The 22705-nt window shown below is 42.7% G+C and overlaps 1 protein-coding gene across 2 annotated transcripts in view; it reads left to right on the top strand.

Annotated features, from left to right (window-relative positions):
- Window positions 1-1535: 1535 nt before the first annotated feature.
- Window positions 1536-22705, top strand: part of RHCE (Rh blood group CcEe antigens) — a 30391-nt gene continuing 9221 nt past the window's right edge. The window contains exons 1-8 of one of the 2 annotated variants that reach the window (XM_027864928.1): window positions 1536-1680; window positions 8482-8665; window positions 9560-9710; window positions 12561-12708; window positions 18795-18961; window positions 19188-19325; window positions 20505-20638; window positions 21712-21791. In XM_027864928.1, the coding sequence (XP_027720729.1) occupies window positions 1536-1680; window positions 8482-8665; window positions 9560-9710; window positions 12561-12708; window positions 18795-18961; window positions 19188-19325; window positions 20505-20638; window positions 21712-21791 (1147 nt within the window). Of the gene's footprint in view, window positions 1681-8481; window positions 8666-9559; window positions 9711-12560; window positions 12709-18794; window positions 18962-19187; window positions 19341-20504; window positions 20639-21711; window positions 21792-22705 lie in introns of both variants that reach the window. The other variant, XM_027864929.1, reaches the window with a different exon arrangement.

Genomic DNA, 22705 nt, shown 5'->3' with positions numbered 1-22705 from the left:
TTGGTGTATGGTACAAATTGTTGGTCTACACACAGTTTCTGCTAAACTGCTACTTTCCCTAACAGTTTTTAGTCACATAGTGAGTCCTTACTCATGAGATGGGGTTTGTGGGTTTATTGAACACCATGACACCATGTTTGCTTGGTTGATTGATTACAGTTTCTTAAGTAAATCATCTTCTTGTCTGTAAAAAACAAAGATCTTGTTTTCTCTTTACCTGTGCTTATTCCCTCCATTTCTTTTTTGTGTCTTATCATTATAACTAGCATTTCTAGGACTAGGTTAAACAGTAGTAGTGATCATGGGCACTCTTGCTTTACCTCAATCTCATTGGCAAGCCTCTAACTTTTCTCTATTATGTGTAATGTTTGCTCTTGGTTTTAGATAGATCTTATTTACTATGTTAAAGATAGGTACATTTATTCCTATGCTTTGTACCTTTTTTATTTGTTTCCAGAAATGGGTGTTGGATTTTGTGAAAATCTTTTTTGTAGCTTCTGTAGATATAATTGTGTGGTTTTATTATGAACACTGTTAACATGATTTAATGTATTTATAGTCTTCTTTATGTTGAACCAACTCTAGTCATAGCGTATAATCTTTCTAATATGTTGTTGTAGCCTAGTTGCTAATATTTTATTTAAAACTTTTGTGGACTATGTTTATTTGTCATAAGGGAAGGTTTCCATTTGCGGGTAATTAGTAAGTAGTGGTAGGCCTGCAAAAAGCAAAAAAAGAAGAAGAAGAGAGAGAGAAAGGAAGAAACATAAAGAAAGAAAGGAAGACGAGAAAGACAGAAAGAAAGACAGTGGCATAAATAATACATTTTAAAAGTATGCAGATGAAAACAAAAAAATATTAAGGAGACACACAGGGCAATTTGTTACTATTCTGTAAAATTTAATACATGTTTTAAATACAAACTAACAGTTTAATATACAATCCTCTTTTTGCTTTTTTCATACTAAAGTACTTACATTTGTTGATGATTTTAAAGTTCACAAAAAAATAGAAAAAACATTTTAAAAAGAAGGCAGTAGTCAAGATAGGCCTACCAGCCCTTTCTTCAGAGTCCCAAAGAAATTGGATCTGAAAGAAAGGACCAAAGCTAATATCCCAGGAGATCTCACTTCAGAAGAATGCAAATCTTCAAAATTGGCCCCCCCTCGAGTCCCTCTTGCCTGGCCCATCTTGCCCAGGAAGTCTGGTGGGTTCTCCAAGAGATGGTTGGAAGAATCTATGGTTCTCTCTTTCTTTCAAGTCATTATAGCTCCCACTCTTTCTCCTCCAGGCTCTACTCTGGCTTCCGAAAACGCTGGCATCCAATCTAGTTTGCCATCTTCACTCAATAGACACAGACCCATTGCTGGTCCTAGATAACAGCTAAGGGAGCTTAGGACCTCCCCAGATCTTTAGCCTTATCTGCTCCACAAAATTGTTGCCTTTTGAAAGGTGGGGATAAGTAGAGGAGGAGAAGGGACAAAAGTTATACCCAAGAAAAGTTCCTTAGGTCCAGTGGTCTACCTGAGGGCAGGATGGGCTCAAAGTACCCAAAGTCCCTCAGAATATTCCTGCCTTTGTGGGTCCTGATGTTGGAAATCGCTTTCATTCTCGTTTTCTTCTTTTTCGCATCTTATGAGACAATCTCAAAGAAGTCGGAGTTTCTGAAGACATATCATGGTAAGTGTTGTGAGCTGTGCAGTTGGCTTTTGTTAGCAAACCTGGACAATTCTAGAGCTTGTGCACTCATTTGGATGAACCCCACCCCCTCCCCAGCCCACTTCCCACCCCTAGTCCCTCCACATCACCCAGATGGATGGATGTCTGTTTTCATCTTAAAGATCTCAAGGGAAGGAGATTCCCCTTGACTTCTTCCTCTAAAGTTTATCTGAAGACTCATAGACCATGAAGCAGCATACTAGAGCTATAAGGTATCTTAGGATATGGACATCTAGAACGCAGAAAATGATAGAGCTGGTAGAGGAACTTAGATCATAGAATGTTGGAACTAGAAGGAACTTCGAGGGTCACCTACTTCAAGCCTCTCATTTTACAAATGAAGCAGGAATAGGATTTGTCATAGGTCATAAAGTGAGTTAGTAAAGGTGGGACTAGATGCAGGTATCCTAACTCCTAGTCCTGTCTGTATTCTAAGGGTCCCTCTGGCTCTGACTTTCTGTGTTCTCAGGGCCCCTCCAGCTCTGACATGCTATGTTCTAAGGGCCCTCCCAGCTCTGACAGCCTGTGTTGTAAGGGCCTTCCCAGCTCTGACATTCTGGGTTCTAAGGGCCCTCCCAGCTCTGACATTCTGGGTTCTAAGGCCCTCCCTCCAGCTCTGACATCCTGTGTTCTAAGGGCCCTCCCAGCTCTGACATTCTATATTCTAAGGGCCCTCCCAGTCCTGACATTCTGTGTTCTAAGGTCCCTCCCAGTCCTGACATTCTGTGTTCTAAGGCTCCTCCCAGCTCTGACATTCTCTGTTCTAAGGGCCCTCTCACCTTACTGATCTTACTTGATGTCTGTCCTACATCCCTCAACCTCAATGGTGGTCCCTTTTTTCCCCCAAAAAATCCTGTCTCTTCTCTTTTTAAGAACAAATCTTTCCTAGATAAAGAGACAATTAATCACGAAACTGCCACTTGGCTTTCTCCGATAAGCAAAGTGAAGCTGAAGGAGGTAAAGTGACTTGTCCAGCATCATAGAGAGTCAGCAGAATTTGAACCTAGGTCATCAGACTCCAGAGCCAAGGCTGTTCCCACTGCTTGGTTGGTTGGATGAGATAATCATGTAATGTCCATCCCAACTTTGAGGTCCTATGAACCCTATGGTGGGAATAATGATTCTTCCTGTTAATATGGCATTCAGTAATTTAAAAAGAAATTCTGCATCTCATTTGATTCTCACAGTCTTGACCTTGGAAGGGGGGTGGAGTATCACTACCCCCATTTTACAGAAGTAGAAACTGAAGCACAAAGAGATGGCGTGTGAGCTGCTCATCATTGCACAGTCAGTAAGCAGCCCAGACGGGGCTTTCTGCCTCTTAGTCCAATGCTCTTTCCCCTCCTCTGTTGAGCCTCCCTGAAGCACAGTGTTATTACCCAGCACTCTTCTGAGTGTAACAGAAGCAAACAAGACGGGTAACTACGCTTTTCTTTATTGAGATGAATTTCAGGTTTCTCCCTATATTTATCAGTTGTTTAGGATAACGAAGGAACCATTGCCCACTTTTTGGGGAGAGAAAACCAAGATTGAATTTGGTTAAATGTTTATCCAAAAGAGATATTAATTCAATTGCTGCAGAGCTGATGACCGGGCCCATTTGATACCTCAGTCACGCTGGAACTGGGGGTTGGGGAGGGAAACATAATTAGCCACCATTTCCAGGGCTCGGCTGCAGGCATGCAAAGTGTTTGCAGCAGGTGGTGTGAGGGAAAAGAATCGGTTTCACAGAAAATCTGTACGCTTTGCTGATTCGGCCAGAAGCCAGAGACAGGGCACCTGGACCCAGAGGGTGAGAGGCCTAGGAATAATTAGGGCCTCTGAGCAGTCACAGAATATTTGAGATGGAAGGGATTTTAGAACTCAAGATGTCTGGACTCAGATGTTGTTTGAATGGGTGGAGGCCTTAGGACATGCAATGTTAGAAAGTAGAACATTAGAACAAAGAATGCCAGCACTGGAAAGAGCCTTGGAGTGTAGAATACTAGAACAAAGAATGCCAGAATTGGAAAGGACCTTAGAACATAGAATACTAGAGCATAAAATTTCATAATATAAAATGTTAAAGCAGAATTTCAGAAGTAGAGGCGACCTTATAACTTAGAAGGTTAAAATACAGAATGTTAGGAGTGGGAGGGGCCTTAGAACACAGCATTAGAACTAGAAGGTACTTTAGAACATAAAATGTCAGAGTTCGAAAGGACCTTAGAGCACAGAATGCTAGAACATAAAGTTTTATAATATAAAATGTTGAAACACAGAATTTCAGAGGTAGAGGCGACCTTATAACTTAGAAGGTTAAAATACAGAATGTCAGGACTGGGAGGGGCCTTAGAAGACAACATTAGAGCTGGAAGGGACCTTAGTACATAGAATGTCAGAACATATAATGTTGGAATATGGAAGGTTAAAACATAAATACTGATACTGATACTGACCTTAGAATGTAGAGCAATAGAATTAGAAGGGATTCTAAAAGCTTAAATGCCAGAACTAAAAGAGTCCTCAGAACATAGGATGAAGGGACTTTAAAACATCAAATGTCAGAGCTAGAAGAGACCTCAGATCAAAAGAAAAGTCAGACCTCAGGAGAACTTAAATTATAGGATATAAGAGCTAGAACGTAACATAATATAATGTAATGGGCCGAACATTCTCTAAGGTTGCTTATACCTACAAACCTGTGATCCTTTGACCTTTATTAAAAATAAAACATAAAATGTCAAAACTGGAAAAGGCCTAAGAACATAGAGCATTAGAACAGGAGGAAACCTCTGGAGATCATATATTTCAATTATCCATTTAATAGATGAGGAAATTTAAGGCTCAAAGAGTTAAGGGACTGACTCAAGAATAATCAGTGGCTGGTGGAAGATCTAGGACAGGGAACCGAATGACCTGCAGAATTCTCAGTATCATGTTTTTTTTCACTCTCAGTTAGAGAAGCCAATCCCTTCTCCCCCTCCCACCTGGGAAGGGCAGAGGGCAGAGTGGAAGGGAAGGGGGTGAGGAATTAGGGATCATAGAAAGAGCGACTATTCTATTAGATTGGAGAGGGTGGGGGGAGAACATTGAAGGCAATTATCCTCACAGGCAAAATAGGAAGCTTAGTGCTGGATATAATCCCTGCTCCTAAAATCCAGTCCTCCCAACCCACCTCAGGAAATTCCATTACTGTTTGAATTTAGGTATCAGGAGGCCTCATTTAAATAAATGCGTGTCATTCATGATTGGGATTGATTCAGGGAACTCCTGGATGAATAAATCCCCTCTGCCCAGTGTTGGTGGGCACTTTCTCTGTAACTTGTCATGCAAGAGAGCTGTTCAGAGTGCTGAGGAATTAAGTGACTTGCTCAGTCACACAGTTAGTAAGTATCTGTGGTGGGATTTGAATTCAGGTCTTTTTGGCTTTTTGGTAGTTCTCCACCCACTCTCCGAAGGCGTTTCTTGAAGCTGAGGCCCAGACAGAGGAGTGGAAGCTTACATACCCAATGACCCTCCAGACTAGGAAAAGCACCCAGGTCTCCTGATTCCTCGGCCCAGGCTGTTTTTGTTTTACCAGGCTGTAGCCTCCATGCCCATTATCACTCAGGAACACCTTGGTGCTGAGCCCATTATCAGTTAAGCTGCCTGTCTGCTTGGAAAGCAGGGCACAGGGTGGAAGGAGGGGACCTGGGTTAGGTTCAATTTAATTAAGAGACAGAAAGGCAGGAGAGGTCAGATGCCTTGGCTGATGCCAGGAGACAGAGAAAACCCAATTAGCCAGGGGGTGGCCTGAGGATTCTGAGGGCCTAGGAAGGGAGGCTGAAGAAGGCGCTGGAAGGGAGGAGAGAAGAACACACTCTCCTTCCCGGGTTAACAGAGGGTTGATGCTCTTGGAAACCATAGGGCCCTACCAAACTTGGATGACACTCCCAGTCAGGCCTCTCCTCCCCACCCCCATCCCTGATTTTTGCCAGGTACCTAACTAGGTCTACAGTGATGTCAGGCAGGGCCATGGGGGAGTCCTTGCTGGCCAAACAGCTGAGAGCAGGGACAGCTGCAGAGGTTGATAAGGCCTTCTGGTGCTGAGCCTGCCCTCCTTATTGCCCTACCCAGAATTATTCCTCTGACTCCTTCTGCCTCTTTCTTATTCTCTGGAATTGACATGAACCTGTAAGAAAGAGGTCCCCTTTCAAACTTATTTCTTTCCCTTTTAAATTTTTGTACCCACAAAGGGGTGTCAAAACAAGGACTTAAAGTGTCTGCAGGGGTGGGGTTGGGGCTGACATATTAATATGCTTCCTCTGAGGTGGGCACATTTCTAATAGAATTATAGTTGGATCTTGTTAGGTACCTTGTGGAGCTTCCCAAAGTGGGCAATACAGCCCCCTGGGTGTCACTGGAATGATTCAGGGGATTGGTAGTAGCCTCAGGTGCAACTGAGGGGCATTGAATAAAAAAAGGGGGTGGTGGAAGCATGAGGAAAGAAGAGAATTTTGAAAAACCGTTTGTACATGTTTCATCTGTTGTATAAGAATTAAAGTCATAGTGATTACATCATTTTCCAAATAAACACACAAAATACAAGTTATAACTGATCGGTGGTCAAGTTCGCCAATAGGTCTTAACAAGCAAGTGTTGGCAGGTGAGCATTTCTGTGTCACTCATTGTCAGGAAGTCCAGCATGTATCAGCAGAAATATGTTCGTGTAATGGCTTGTTTACAATACGGGACTATATTATTACATGAAGCAATACTGCATGATCAAAATTTCAATGCAGGACAAGCCCTACAAATTTACAATAAATTATTAAATTTAAGATGTGTCATTTAAAAATTTTTTTATGTATTTTTGAAATGATGCAAATTTTTTTTAAAAAACCGTTAAAGGGTTAAAGAAAGTAGATTTCCAGGGGGACACTGAGCAATTTTTTTTTTCAAAAGAGGGCAGTAGGCCAAATAAGTTTGGGAACCTCTGCCTTAGAGAATTGAATGTTAGATCTGGTTAGGGACCTTAGAGCACTGAATGTCTTAGAATATAAAATATTAAAAATAGAAAGGAGCCTTAGGACATGGAATGGCAGTGCTGGAAAGCCTCCTAAGAAACAGAATGCCAGAGCTAAGAGGGTCTTTAGCATGTAGAAGGTCAGAGCAGGGAGGGAATTCAGAACTTAGAATGGCAGAGCTGGAAGGAACCTAAGACCATAAACTTTGAGAGCTGGAAAGGCTCTAAGAATATACAATGTCAGAGCCATCATTTGCCTGTGAGGTCCTAGACATCAGGCCCTGGTTTTTTGCCTTTGTTTTTTGTTTGTCTTTCTTTGTATCTAAACCTCTTACTTATAGTGCCTGGAGCATAGCAGGTGCTTAATAAATGCTTGCTGATTGAATGCCTAGAAAGGACCTTAGAGACCGTTCGGTTAAATCTCATTTTACAGATGAGGAAACTGAGACCCAGAGAGGTTCTGTTCAGTTTTCCATTCAGTTCTATTTCCACTCCTAATGGGATAGTCAGTTTGAGAAGCTTATGCCCCCCCACTTCCTGCTCCTCATTCCCCACACCTCACCGTCAGGCTCCATAGAAAAATTGTGGCTTCTAGGACACTGTTGCAGGTGCTGGGAGGAGCTGAGAGAGCCCTAGATTCATTTGTCTCCACTCCTTCCTTCCTTTCTTCCAAAGACAGCCCTGGTCTCCTTTGCTGGGAACCACAGCCCTTATGTCAGTCCTGGCTCTTTGGACCTTTTTCCCTAACTTGACATGGACCTAGGCTGTGGTTCTAACTCTCCCTCGTGATCCAATCAAACCTGAGGCCAATAGGGGTGAGAAGAAGGCTCAGGGTCAGTTGTCTATGAGGGAGGACTTTGACCCTGTGAGAACTTCATGGTCCAGTCACATGCGCCTATCTGCTGTTCCTCCTTCCAAACCCCATCTTCTGTCTCTTAGCTTTTTCTTGGCTGTCTCCCGTGCCTGGAATGCTCTACCTTCTCATTGTCATCTTTTTTTTTTTTTAAAGTGAGGCAATTGGGGTTAAGTGACTTGCCCAGAGTCACATAATTAGTAAGCGTCAAGTGCCTGAGGTTGGATTTGAACTCAGGTCCTCCTGACTCCAGAGCTGGTGCTCTATCCACTTCGCCACCTAGCTGCCCCTCCTCATCTCCATCTTTTAGTGTCTCTGGCTTCCTTTAAGACTGCTTAAATGATACCTTCTGCAGGAGGCCTTTCCTGGTCTCCCCAGCTATGGGAGCCATCCCCTCTGAGATGTCAGCCCCTTAGAGTCATTATTCCCTAGAATATAAGCTCCTTGAGGGCAGGCACTATTTTTTTTTCTTTTTTTCTTCGTATTCTCAGCTTTCAGTACACAGTAAACACTTAATAAATGCTTGTTGATTGATTACTTGCTTGCTTTGCTCCTCTTCTCCCCAAGTCTCAGTTCATCTCACAGACCAGTGGTATGGAACTTAGAAATTGATCAATTGGCTTGGAAAACTACAAATTAACATTATCTTTGCTTGATTGTATTTTTACTTATTCTGTTAAATGTTTCCAATTGCATTTTAACCTGGTTCAGTTGGTCCTCCAGAGTCTTGGGGACAATGAGTTTGGTACCTCTGACTTAGAACACCCTAGTGCCTCTGGGCATGGGGAAAGCATTGGGGAGGGGGCAGTTGAGGAGAGATGGGCAAGGAAGGCATATGTCTTTAGACTGAGAAATGTTCCCTCTATTTGACCTCCTCCCTTTGCCTGGTCTTTTTCCTCCTCTGGTACCCTTTCCTGAGCAGCCTTCCAGGACATCAACGTCATGGCGGTGCTTGGTCTGGGCTTCCTCAAGGCCTCCCTGAGGAGATACACATGGAGCAGTGTGGCCTTCAACCTCTTCAACCTGGCCCTCGGGGTGCAGTGGGCCATTATCCTGGATGGCTTCCTGTTCTCCTCTAGTGGAAAGATCACCGTTAACATTCAAAGGTACCTGATCTGGGCAGGCCCAGGGACCCCTGCTTGTGTCCCCAGAATGGATGAGTGGGACTGTTGGGCCTGCAGATGGGGAGGGTCAGCCTCAGCCACCATCAAGCTGTTCTCATGGTCATCTGATCCAGATTCACCGAAGTGCTCAGTACATCACTGCCTCGTCAAATGTCATTTCCTATAGCTCATAAGGAGGGCTTGTGAATCCCATAATGGGGAAAGTTCTAGACTTGCAGTCAGGAGGACCCTGGGCAAGTCACTTAACCTCTGTCTGACTCAGTTTTCTCATCTGTAACATGAGGATAATAATAACACTTACCTCATAGGGTTATTGTGAAAATCAAATGAGATAATCTATGTAAACTACACAAACCTTTAAAAATGCAAAAATGCAAGTTATTATTATTATTATTGTTGGATTAAACTTGAGAGCACAAAGTTTTGTACTAGCTGTAAATCTTAGGATCCTAGAGGGATGACAGGGTAACAGAAGCTTATCAAGGGAGAATACTTGGTAAATAGCTATATTATGCTATTCAAATATTGTTTTAAACTCTGAAAGTATTTCCAGTTGATGAAGTTATAAAATTTTTTGTATATTCTAGGAGAAGAAAAAACAAATGGATTTAATTGGTTTCTTATGTGAATAGGTGTCATAAACTCTAGATGTTATTTCCTTTCATGTTGAATAGGGCATATGGGAAAGTTTACTGAAAGCTAAGGGGCATGGGGACTGAGAAAAGGTTGGGGATCCCTGAGATCCAGAATGTTTTCAAAGCAACAGACTGCTCCATAGAGGCAGAGAATGAAGGTTGTGGGCATCCTTAGTCTTACGCTCTGTCCTCTCACCCGACCCTTGTCCCCCAACTCAATCCTCACTCTTTCTTTTCTCAGGATCATACTGGGTGCCATGAGTGCTATGTCTGTCCTCATCTCATCTGGGGCCACCCTGGGCAAAGTCAACTTGATCCAGCTGATAGTAATGACCTTGCTGGAAGTAACAGCCTTCCTTGGAACCAAGAAGCTCACCCTGACCTTCCTTGATGTACGGCACTGAATCCCTGAAAGTTAGAGCCGAAAAGGGCATTACTGGTTTTCTAGTCCATCTCTCTACTTTTATAGTGGAGGAAATAGAGGCCCCTAGAGGAGAGAAGAGGCAATTTGGTGTAGCTGGACAGAGCATTGAACTTGGAAGTCAGCAGAGACCTGGTACTTTAAATCCTGCCTCCCAAACTTCCTAGCTGTGTGGCCATGGACAAGTCATTTAACCCCTCTGTGCCTCAGTCTCCTCATCTGTAAAATGGGGGTGATAATAAGACCTCTGGAATATTTACCTTATAGGGTTGGCGTGAGTCTAAAATGAGATGGTGTAGGTAAAGTACTTTGTAAACCTTAAAATGACATGGCAAATATCATCTAATAATTATTATTAAGCAAATTGCCCAAAATCATGTCAGGAGTTAGTTGCAGAGTTGGAATTATTCCGTTTAATTTGACAAGCTTTTATTACATGCCTATTATGTTCTAGGTACTGTGCTAGGTATTGGGGATACAGAACCAAAAATGAAACAGTCCCTGCCCTCAAGAAGGTTACATTCTGTTGCAGAACCTATCATTTTCTGACTCCTAACAATAGATTCTTTCCAGCGTACCAGGCTGTCCCTGGTGGCTAACTTGCTCCTTCTTAAATCAAATGGCTCGGCAGAAAATATGAGTGGGCTGGTCTATTAGGGAAGTTGATTTATAGGTAGGGGCAAATGATTTCCAATACCTTTATTCTCATCTATCACAAGATTGATTTTGCTGTAATAGGAAAAAACACCTAACTAGCAGTCTGAAGACCTGTATTCTAGTCTGTCACTAACTCCTTGTGTGACCCTGGATAAGTCACTTCCTTTCCTTGGAGTCTCAGTTTCCTCATCTATAAAATGTGGTCCATGGACTAAGCTCCAACATTCTATGTCCTGAAGTCTCTTTCCATTCTAGCATCCTGTGTTCTAAGTTTCCTTCCAGCCCTGACATTCTATGTTCTAAGGTTCTTTCCATCACTAACACTTTCTGTTTCAGCATTCTGTGTTCTAAGTTTACATCCAGCTGTGGTAGTCTCTGTTGCTAACATTTTATGTTCTAAGGTTTCTTCTAACACCAACACTTTCTGTTCTGGCATTCTATGTTCTAAGTTTATGTTCTTCTTTGATGTTCTGTGTTTCCAACATTTTATGTTCTAAGGTTCCTTCTAGCACCAACACTTTCTGGTCCATCATTCTATGTTCTAAGTTTATATCCATCTCTAATATTCTGTGTTTCTAATATCTTATGTTCTAAGGGTCTTTCCAGCTCTAATATGTTTTGTTCTAGCAATCTATGTTGTAAGGTTCCTTTTAGCTCGAACTTTCTATCTTCTACAATCACTTCAAGTTCTGACATTCTATGAAATTTAAAAGGTTCCATTAGCCCAATTTTAAAATTAAGAATGAGTTATGGAACTAACTTGGTAAATGAAAAAAACCATTAAAATATACTTCATTTCTATGGTGTGGGCGGTAAGGAGTGAATGCTGAGGGAAGAAGAAAGGAGAGAGAGAGGAAGGAGGGAAAGAGAAAGAGAATAGAAGGGAGGGGGGAAAGGAAGAGGAAGAAGTAATTAGGAGAAGCTATCTTTGAAGAGGAACAGGCATAGACCACTATGAGGACGGAGAAAGAGACCTAAACAAAAAGAGAGGAAAAGGATTAAAAAATAATGATGATATTTATGTAATGCTTTAAGGTTTACAAAGCACTTTCATATTGGTCTCAAAACAAAACAGCCCTGTAAGGAAGGTGCCATATCCCCATTTTACAGATGAGGAAGTGGGGTCACAGAGATTAAGTGATCTGTCTATTGGTCACATAGTTAGTAAGTGCCAGGGATGGGATTTGAACTCAAGTCTTCCAGTTCTAAGCCTAATGCTATCCAACTACACCATGCTGTAGAAGAGGAAAAAAAGAAATGCAGAACAAAAGAGGGAGGAGGGGACTAAGAAGAGGTAGGTTCTGAGGTCAGTCCAGGCAGACATTGCTGTTTATTTTGTCTGGTTTCTTTTGAGTGCAGTCATTACTTGTGAAACATATAAAAGTGCTTGTTATTGATATTGCTAGCAAACTTCAAAGTTGGCAAAATACTTAAATGATTGGCAGTCTGTATGACTGTGGGCATGTCACAAATCATGCTGAGCCTCAGTTTCTTCATCTGTAAAATGGGGTAATAACAACTGAGGTCCCCACTCAATTGTGGTTCACAGTAGTCCTACGAGTAGAGACCTCATTCATTATTACCTCATTTGACAGATGAAGAAACTGAGTCTCAGTGTGTTTTGTGATATACCTATGGTTACATGGGTGATCAGTATCAGAGGTAGGATTTAAACTGAGGTCTCCCAGGCTCAAAGGCTAGGGTTCTAATCCTTGCCTCACACCTATACTGGCTCATGTTCTAGAATTGGATGGTTTCTAAACTGTTTTCTTCACAACAATTTTGTCAGGTAGGTAGTAGTACGATTATTAGCTCCATTGGACAGGTGAAGAAACTGAGACTTGGGGGGGAGGGTAGAAATGATTTGGCCAATTTCCACAGGGAATGGTTGAGCTGGGGCTTGAATGCTGGTCTTCGGATGTCCGGGCTAGTCATTCTTTCCACTTAACCACATTCCTTTGTCCACTTTTTATCCGTAAAATTTCACCTCAACAAGTATTTGTTGAATGGGAGAACCTTAGCATCCAAACAGTCAAGAAAATGATTCCTTGCATTCGACCAGCTAAGCCATAGGAATGGGGAGGGGAAGAAATCCAGGAGAGGGCAAGAACTGACCACAAAATTACCAGCCTGGTCTCAAAGCGTGTCCTGGGTTGAGTTACAGGGGAACGAACATCAGAGCATGATGCAAATCCACCTGTTTGGGGCCTGCTTTGGGGTGACCACAGCCTGGTGCCTCCCGGGCCGACGGCTGAATGCAGCCAAGGAGAAGGAACGGGGAACCACAACTTCCAGTCTGTTTACCACACTGGGTAAGAGGAAGACAGTGGGTGGCCTATATTCTGGGATCTGAAGTACTGGGGGAAATCCTGCCTATAAATAGCTCACTCTTGGTGCCTGAAATTCAACCATTAACGTAACCAACTCATTCTTTTCAGTTGAGCATTGACTGATGTAGGCATAAGCCCTAAAATGCAAATACATCTGGGAGGAAGAACAATTGAGTCCTTAGTAAGCATTAATGCTTTACAGCTATTCCTGTGTGAGGACCTTGAGTGTCCCAGTGCTGGGAGCAATATTAGAACAAGAGCATGTAGGACTTCAGTTTTGGAAGAGGCCTTAGAAAATAATGTTAAAGCCAGAAGGTAATTTTAGAACACAGAAAGTCAGAGCTGGGAGGGCTCTTAGAACACAGACTGTCAGAGCTGGGAGGGCCCTCAGAACACAGACTGTCAGAGCTGGGAGGGCCCTTAGAATACAGACTGTCAGAGCTGGGAGGGCCCTCAGAACATAGAATGTCAGAGCTGGGAGGGCTCTTAGAACACAGACTGTCAGAGCTGGGAGGGCCCTTAGAACACACAAAGTAAGGGTGGGGAGGGCCCTTAGAATAGAGAAGTTACCTTATAACATAGAATTGTCCAACCCTCATTTTACAGATGAGTTAACTGTATCAGAGAAGTGAAGTTACCTACCCAAATGAGTTTTAGCAGAATCAAGATTAGAACCTGTGACCTCCTGGTTCCACAGCATGTATTTTCCCTGCTCCCTCCTCTGGCTAACAGCTCCGTCTTGTCAGATCAATGTGTGCAGGCCATTTTTTTTTCCTTCAGTGTGCGGCCTGCACAGTGTGTGTGGTTCTGTTAAAGAGGGTTCCGTTACACCATACACTACAGTCTAGGTTGGGGGATGGTGAGGAACCTGAACTCCCTGGTCCCAGGGATAGCTCTGTTTTCGTTTCCCTTTGGGGCATACGAAAGAAGACTCAGTAGGGGAGCACTCTGGGAATTTACATTCCTTTTAGGGAGCTAAGACACACATACATTCTCATTTTTGTCTTTGCCAACCCATTGCCTAGCACAGCATCTGGCATATAGTGAATGCTTAATAAATATTTGGTGATTGATTGATATAACTGACCATTCAAAGCAGCATGTGATAAGGGTCCAATCAATCAATCGTTACTGAGAAGCAGTGTGGTACAGTGGAAAGATCGTTGGATTTTTGAGTCTGAAGACTTGAGTTTGAATCTCACCCCTGCTATTTTACTACCTGTGGGACCTTGGGCAAGTCACTTAACTGCTCCAGTGCTCATTTTCCTCATATGCAACATGAGGGGCAGAACTAGATGGTATCTAAAGTACCTTCTAACTCCAGATCGATAAGTGTTTATTAGGTTTCTATTAGGTGCCCAGGGTAGCTAGGTGGTGCAGTGTATAGAGAGCCAGGACCGGAATCAGGAAGACCTGAGTTCAAATCCAGCCTCAGACACTTACTAGCTGTGTGACCCTGGGCAAGTCACTTAACCCTGTTTGCCTCAGTTTCCTCATCTGTCAAATGAGCTGGAGACGAAAATGGCAAACCACTCTAGCATCTTTGCTAAGAAAACTCCAAATGGGGCCATGAAGAGTCAGACACAATTCAACCACCACCACACCACATGCCCAGGACTGGTGCTGATACAGGACAGACCATAATTCCTTTAAGAGTTTTAGCTAAGAAAGAGGTCCCAGGTCCCAGAGGGTCTAACTACAAGCAATCCATCAATAAGTCAACAAGCATTCATTAAGCATCTGCTGTATGCTAGATGCTGTACTAGGCTTTGGGAATACAAAGACAAAAAAATGAATTAGTCCCTTACCCTCAAGAAGTTTACTTTCTTAGGATAATGGGTAGAAGTTGCAGAGGGGGAAATCTTCGTCCAACATAAAGAAAACCTTTCCACTGAGTCCAACTGTCCACAATCTCCCTTGAGAATGAGCTCCTCATCACTGCAGGTCTTAAGGGGGAGGCTGGGCAAACACTTATGGGGTATGTTGTCATGGTGATCCTTATTTAGGACATGGGTTGGACTAGATGCCCTCTGAGGTCCCTTCCAACTCTGTGATTCTGTCATCAGCCTATGATAGATTGGGCAAGAGAGGTATGCCTGGGCAGGGCCTTTCCTGATTTTGGCAAAGAAGTGTGACTACAGTAGCTCCAAGCAGAGGGGCTTCCTTTTGTGTTCCCTGAGACCAGTAGGGTGGGGAGCATGAAAGGGGCAGGGGAGCACGGTGTGTGTGTGTGTGTGTGTGTGCACCAGGGGCAAAGTCTTCTGAGAACTGATAGGTGGGATCCATGCACATTCTTCAATTTGTGAGCCCTGATGAGTCTGGGCCAAAGTAAATGGACTCATCCCTGGCCTCTTCATGACACCCCCCATTCCCACCCCCACTGTACAAGAACTTGAATAAAGGTTATAAATTGATTGCATTAAAAAAAACAAAAACAAATCAATTTGCTCTTAGTGGCTGCCAACACCATCAGATAACCTGCCTGACCAGTTTGTTTTTGGGACCTTCTCATTTAATCTTGCACATTCCCAAGTAGGCAGGCAGGGAGGTAGGCTACCTCTGGATTGGTTTTGATGTGAACCCAGGACACCAGATGTGCTGACGCCTGGTAACAAACTGTCCCCTCATCCTAGCTTAGGCCTTATCTGCGTTAAGCACTTAATAGGGTGGAGAGCTCCAGCCAACAATATTTTTCTGAGGGAAGGGAGGGATGTATGATAGTAAAAAGCCATAGTCCAAGCAGAAAGTGGGGGTTTGAAAGATGGAAATAATTATAACAGTAATAATAATGATAGAATTCACCAGACTGTACTGCAGTCAGATAGAATTGTTGCTCACGATTGCCCAGACAGAACAATGAATGATTCATAACATTAAGAATAGGGCTTTAATTGATTTCCCCCTCACCAAAGACTTCTAATCTCCAAATGATGTGGAGTAATAATAGCTAATAATAACATTGAGCATTTCTATAGTACTTTAAGGTTCTCAAAACAACCCGTGAGACAGATGGGGTTATTATTATTATCATCATCATTATAATAATCCTGTTTTCAGGATGGGGAAATTAAAATTGAGAGAGGTTGGATAACTTGGCCATGGTCAAACATCTAGTCAGAGTCTGGATTTAAACTCAGGTCTTCCTGGTTCTAATGCTAGCACTCTCCCCATTGTACCATTTAGCTTTCAAAATATAGGAAAATCTGGGAAGAGGATGAGGTATGTATATATATAAATATATATATACACACACACATACATACATATATATATGTAAAATCTCTATTGTCCTGTCTACTGGAATTATCTTAAATATCCTTTCAGAGAGTCCATGGATTATGAGCTTAAATTCTGAATATAATTCAATTATAAAAAGCAGGTGTGTTGTCCATCTGCGTGATAGTGTGCAGGGCATTACATATAACAGCAGGATAGCAACTTGTCCCAGGACTGTTTTTATCTGAACTCCATCAAAACAAAGATGTGGAAAATGAAAAAAAAAATAACAACGGCCCTCTCTATGTTGTTTTACAGTTTAAACTGTTCTTCCATGTATATTATCTCATTTGATCCTCACTAGAGCCCTGTGAAGTAGGCAAGGGCAGGAATTAGTGTTCCCAATTTACAGAAGAGGAAACTGACTTATCCCATATACCACCTGACTAAACCATGGGCAGAGATTGAATCAGAGGGCAGGTCTTCCAAGTCTGGGTGCCAGGCTCTTTCCATAATACTGACTGGGGCAAGTTACCGATTAAAATGATTTGAAAATCCTCATCAGGACAGGTGAGAGGTGTGATATCATTAAGAAGCACACCAGTTTTTAGTGTCTTTTTTACCTTGGCCTCCTTGTAACTCCTCAAACAAGACTGGGTCCAAACTTTGAGCATTTTCTACTGTCTGTCCTCAATGCCTGGAATGCACTTGTTCTTTACCTCTACCTCCTGGCTTCCTTGAAATTCCAGCTTAAATCCCATCTTCTACAGGAAGCTCTTCCCATTTCCCTTAATGCTAGTGCCTTTCCTCTGCTGACTACCCTCAGTTTATCTGTATGTATATTATATGTGCATGGTTGTTTGCCTCTTGTAGTCCCCTCCCTTTGACTGCGAGCTTCTTGAGGGCAGGCACTATCATTTGCCTTTCTCTCTATCCCCAATGTTTAGTACATTGCTCAGCACATAGTAGGTGCTTGTTGACAACTTGATCAAGTCATTTTCCTTTTCTGGGCTTTACTTTGTTCATCTGGAAAATGAGAGAGTTGGACTCGATCTCTATGGTCCCTTCTAAATTCTCCATCCTATAGACCGGTGGTATGATCAGTAGGGGTGTTTCTTTCCACACCTGAGAATCTCCTTTATTATGGAAAGAACAACTGCTTTAGAGAGGTCTTGGGTAGTTTAGTGCCTCCCTGGGGGATGAGGAGGGAGCAAACATCTCCTGTTTAATTGTGTTTAGATGCTAGAGAGGGATATGTATGATGGGGACAGGACAGAGGGAGGAATAATGCAAAGCTTATTCGTAGGTGGGAAGCAACACTCACTGGCCATTTCCCAAGCCATTCTCTCCTACTTCTAGGACAAGTCCACATTGGAGGAAGAAACAAAAAATTTAAAGTACTATTCAAATGCAAAAGAGAATATAGTGAAAAGAGCTACAACCTAGGAGCCAGAAGGCATGAGGTTTAGCCAAGGACACTGACTCTGAATCTGTTCAAATGGCCTTGGAGGAGTCACCTCATCTCTCTGTGCTTTTTCTCATCTGTTAGATGAGGAAGTTGCATTTCATGAACTCTAAGGCCCCTCCCAGCTCTGACATTTCATGTTCTAAGGGCCCTCCCAGCTCTGACATTCCATGTTCTAAGGGCCCTCCCAGTCCTGACATTTTATGTTCTAACACAGTGGTCTCCAAATTTTTTTGATCACATACCCCAGCAGTAAAAATGTTCTAAGCACATACTTCCAACATATATATATATATATATATATACATATATATATAATATGTGTGTGTGTGTATATCTATATACATGTCTATATATATACACACACACATACACACAAATATATATAGAAAAAATATATAAATATATATAAATATGTGTGTATGTCTGTATGTTTATGTATAAATTATGTATTCATTTTATAAATTATGTATATGTACTATTGTTCCACTGGCTCTGTCCCACCCAAAGCAAAGATGGAGAGGGGAGGGGCTCTCACTCACTGGTAACTGAGCTGGACAGTAGTCTACCCTCAAGAAGTGCTTACTTCCTACACGAGGTAATTTGGGGGTTGGAAGGGGGCTGGTAATTTGAGAGTAAAGGGGGCAATTTTCCCATTGACACCTTGGTAGTTGCTGCTGTATATGTCCAAGTGGCGTTTAAGTTCTAGCTTTCCTAAAGGGAAGAACTGCCAGGGTGGAAGGGAGCTTGGGAGTTTGCATAATGTTCTATTTTCCAAGGTTCTGATGCGGTTTGGGGTTGCTGGGAACCCCAAAATGTCAGGGTACAAAGTGGTATCCACCTAGAAAGAACTCATGCACTCAAACCTTCTTCCAGTCAAAGTGGCAAGATTTATTGTAAAGCCAATAGGAGCTGGCAGGGGTCCTAGTGAATCTGTAACTTAATGGGGACTGATGCTTATATACAAAAAGGACAGTGAAAGGATCTGGATGGGATTAAGGAGTGGTAAGGGTCTGGGGTGGGCCAGGTGCCACAGTGAAAAGAATAAAGTAGTCTAGGGTGGGTCAAGAGCTACAGTGAAAGGACTGTCAAGTAAGCTAATTAGATAATCTAGGTGGGGTGGGGTGGGCCAGATGCCTTGGGCGGAGGCGCCAGTGACTGGGCTACTGAAATGTATGGGAAAATTCACTGACTGGGTTGCTTTCAAAAACATGGTCTTTTCCTTTTAGGTATCCATCTCCCATCATCCCATCTGTTTCTTAAGGTTTTCCAATAACCTGTGTTCTATGGCCTCTTGCATCTCTAACATTCCATATTTGAATCTACCTAGTAGCCTGGGAAAATGATTTAGCTATTGACACTCTCTGTTACCATCTATATCTCTAAGGTACCCTTTTCCTGTGGGTCTTCTGGCCAACCTTCAATTCTGCCCTGCTAGAATACCCCAGCGAGAAGGAAACTGCTGTATATAACACTTATTATGCACTCACTGTCAGCGCAGTGGTCGCCATGTCATTTTCGGCTGCAACTCACTCACATGGGAAAATCAGTATGGTAAGAGGGCATGTAAAGCCTTATGGGAACCCCTTCCCCTGGGGATTTTACTCTATCAGGATGTCGCTGCACATTGCCCCTAGATCTCAACCTTCTGTCTCAGTCCCAGCTGGCTTGGACAGCATGAATAAATACAATGGGTACCAGCTTGCAATCTTGCCTTTGCTGTTTGATACTGGGTTTCTCGATGCCTCAGTTTCCCCAAGTGTGAACTATTTTTCTACAGACCCATGTCCACAGAGCAACGTTGGCTGCAGGGGTCGCTGTGGGGGTCGCCACCAACCTCATCCACTCACCTTGGATTGCCATGGTGCTGGGGCTTCTTGCAGGCATGATTTCCATCGCAGGAGCGAAGTACTTGCTGGTAATGGTGCAACAGGTTATAGGCATAAGGTTGGATGCTCATGGAAGAAGTATTTTGTTGATGTTTACAGAATCTTAGAGTTAACAGAGACCCTAGAATCCAATAATCTCTTTTGACATATGGGGAAAATGAGACACAGGGAGGTTAATTACCTTATTGAAGATCACACAGGTAAGTATATTGGTATAGACTATGAAAAGGCTATGAATGCCAAAGTTAAGAATCTTGTATTTTCCCTTTTTTGGTGCTTTCAAGTTTTTAAAAAATTAAATAAATTTTCATTGATATTTACATTTCTCGGTGTACTCCATTCCCTTTCCCTTCCTTGAGAGCTATCCTTTATGACAAAGAATAAAAAAGGCAGAAATAACCATTCAGGGAAACTTACTAATACATGGAAAAAGTCTGACATGAGAAGTACCCCTGGTCCCTTCCCTCTGCAAATAGCGTGGGGGAGTTGCCTTCCCATAGTTCTTCTCTGGGACCAAACTTGGTCATCATACTTTTAAAAAATATATTTGTATTTTTTTTGTTAAATATTCCCCAATTACATGTAAAATTTTTTAGTGTTCATTTTTAAAAATTGAGTTTCAAATTCTCTCCTTACCCCTTTGAGAAGGCAAGAGATAGGATATTGATTATACATCATCATAATTTTAAACCATTGAAATAACCTTCCTCCTTGTTCTCTCCATTTTCACTGCTGCAGCCATTGCTTGTATCATTTTCCTTTTTTGGGGGGGCGGGGCTAGGCAATGGGGTTAAGTGACTTGCCCAGGGTCAGGCAGCTTGTAATTGTCAAGTTTCTGAGGCTGGATTTGAACTCAGGTCCTCCTGACTCCAGGGCTAGTGCTCTATCCACTGTGCCACCTACTTGCCCCCTGTATCATTTTCCTAGTTCTGTTCACTTTGCTTTGCATCAGGAGTCTGCTTCTTTAATGAAATAGGCACTGGGGAGCCATTGAAGGTGTTTGTTCAGAGGAATGAGTGATAGGATCACACCTGTGCCCTCAGACTCTGACTGAGTGTCCAGAACAGACTTGGGGAGAGAAGGCTAAATTTAGGTAGGGTGTCTTACTGTGAGTCTGAGTGACTCTGTGAATCTAAGATGTGAACCAGGTAGGGCAGGACTGTCCACCTTTGCCAGGGATCTAGCCCTCATCATTTTTCTCTTCCTAGGTATATTTTAACCAGATCATTGGGCTCCATGACACCTGTGAAGTTTATTCTACCTTCGGCTTGCCGGGGCTGCTGGGAGGACTAGCCTACATTCTGCTGATGACTGAGCGAGCTGACTGGACCCAGCTCTCCACGTAGGTCCTTGGATCTTCAGCTCCGCTCATACATGAAGCACATCTAGACCCAGAGAATGAGAACTCTCCTATGGCTTTGAAAATCCACAGGATCATAGAATCTTAGACTTGAGAATTGAAAGGGAATTTATCCACCTGAGGCAGCCTGGTGTAGGGAGAAGAGAACGATACCTAGAATCAGAAAGATCTCGTTCAAATCCTGCTCCACACACTTAATAGTTGTGTGACCTTGGGCAAATCATTTGCCTTCTCCTCTGTAAAATGAAGGGGTTGAGCTAGTGACTATAACCATTAAGGTTCATTCCAACACCAATGATAATAACAACTTGCATTTCTAAAGCACTTTAAGAATTGTGAAGTGATTATCTTCATAACAACCTCTAAGTAGGTGAGGCAAGAGTTATTGTCCTCATTTTATTTATTTATTAGTTTTTTTGCTTAGGCAATCAGGGTTAAGTGACTTGCCCAGGGTCACACAGCTATTAAGTGCCAGGAAGGCCAAATTTGAGCTCAGGTCCTCCTGACTCCAAGGCTGGAGCTCTATTCACTGCGCCAATATTATCCCCATTTTAAAGAGGAAGAAAGTGAAGCTCTGAGGTTATAGAACTAGTAAGAATCTGAGGCAAGATTCAAAGCCAGGGCTCCAAGCCAATGCCTTGGACTTAGGAGCCCTGGCTTTGAATCTTGGCTCAGATTTTTACTAGTCATGAACTATGTCTTCCACACACAGACACACACACACAGAGACATACACACACACACACACAGACACACACACTTCACACCTAGAAACAGAAGCTTGTCAGCAGGAGAACAAAATCAGAAACTCTGTCTGATGGTTGCCCTAAGAGGAATTTCCACTCCTTCCCCCTCCTCAAGTCCTGATTATTCTTGGCTTCCGAGATGGAAAATGTCAAGCCAGCTCCCTGCTTACCCTACACCCGGCCCCTAATCCTAATGGGTCATCTATACATCAGCAGCAAAAACAACCAAACAGCATTTCTCTTGTCACTAAGGGAAACATGAGGCTGCCTGAAACCTCAGTGTGAATGCATCTGCTCTGTCCCCTTCAGGGCTGGCTTTCAGATCCTCTATTCAGCTGGCTCTCTCTGCCTGTTCATGGCTATGGGATTGGTAGGAGGTATGCTGACAGGTCAGTATGACACTCACTGGCTTTTTTCTTCTGTTTTCAAAAAGATCAACTTGATTTTGCCTTGTGTGTGTGTGTGTGTGTGTGTGTGTGTGTATGTGTGTGTGTTTACAGTATGTTATTATCGTTACTTTTTAACACAACATATATTTTATTATCTATTATATCATTATATTATATATTATATATTATTATGTTATACACATATATATTAGGTTATACGTATATATTATATACATGTATACCTATTATATATACACATTTTATATATATACATATATACATATATATATGTACAGAGAGGGTGTCCCAAAAGTCTTAGTGTAGCTGTAAGCATTAAAGATTCTTAAGCTTACAGCTGAACGAAGACTTTTGGGACACCTCAGGAGCAAAGTACTCCAAGCATCCATTTGACACCAGAATCGCAGGAGAAGGAAAACTTGTCTCACCAATTCTCCTAGGAACTGCTCTCAGCTCCTAACCATCTGTTAGGTAAGTCTGCCATTGGGCACATGAGCCAGATGCCCTACAGAATGTGGCAAATATCTTTCTCTGAGTCATCTTAGGGGGTTTAGAGACACCTTCTGGGAATCTGAGCCCCTGAGCGTGTCTGTCCAAGAGGGGCCCGCTGCTTACTAGCCTCACAGGCTTGTTAGCTTCCTTCTCCTTTGTCTTCTCCCAGAGTCATGGGGTTGATCAGACCAAAAGATTGACCACCTACTAAGTGCATGCTGCCAGGTCAAACCCTGGGAAGAGGAAAAGATAAGAATCTGACAGGTGGAAAGAAATGAAGAGCTTTGCTGCTGCCTTTTGAAAAGCCCCTGGGTCATACACATCTTACGCCACCTCTCTTATCCCATTTAAGATTCCTGAGTCCCACATCTGCCATCTTGTAGGCATCTTCCAGCTTTGGACAG

The sequence above is a fragment of the Vombatus ursinus genome, unplaced genomic scaffold (assembly GCF_900497805.2).
Source record: "Vombatus ursinus unplaced genomic scaffold, bare-nosed wombat genome assembly UNPS02014777.1, whole genome shotgun sequence".
In the NCBI taxonomy this organism is placed as follows: domain Eukaryota; kingdom Metazoa; phylum Chordata; class Mammalia; order Diprotodontia; family Vombatidae; genus Vombatus; species Vombatus ursinus.
This window is presented reverse-complemented; position numbering and strand designations above follow the sequence as displayed.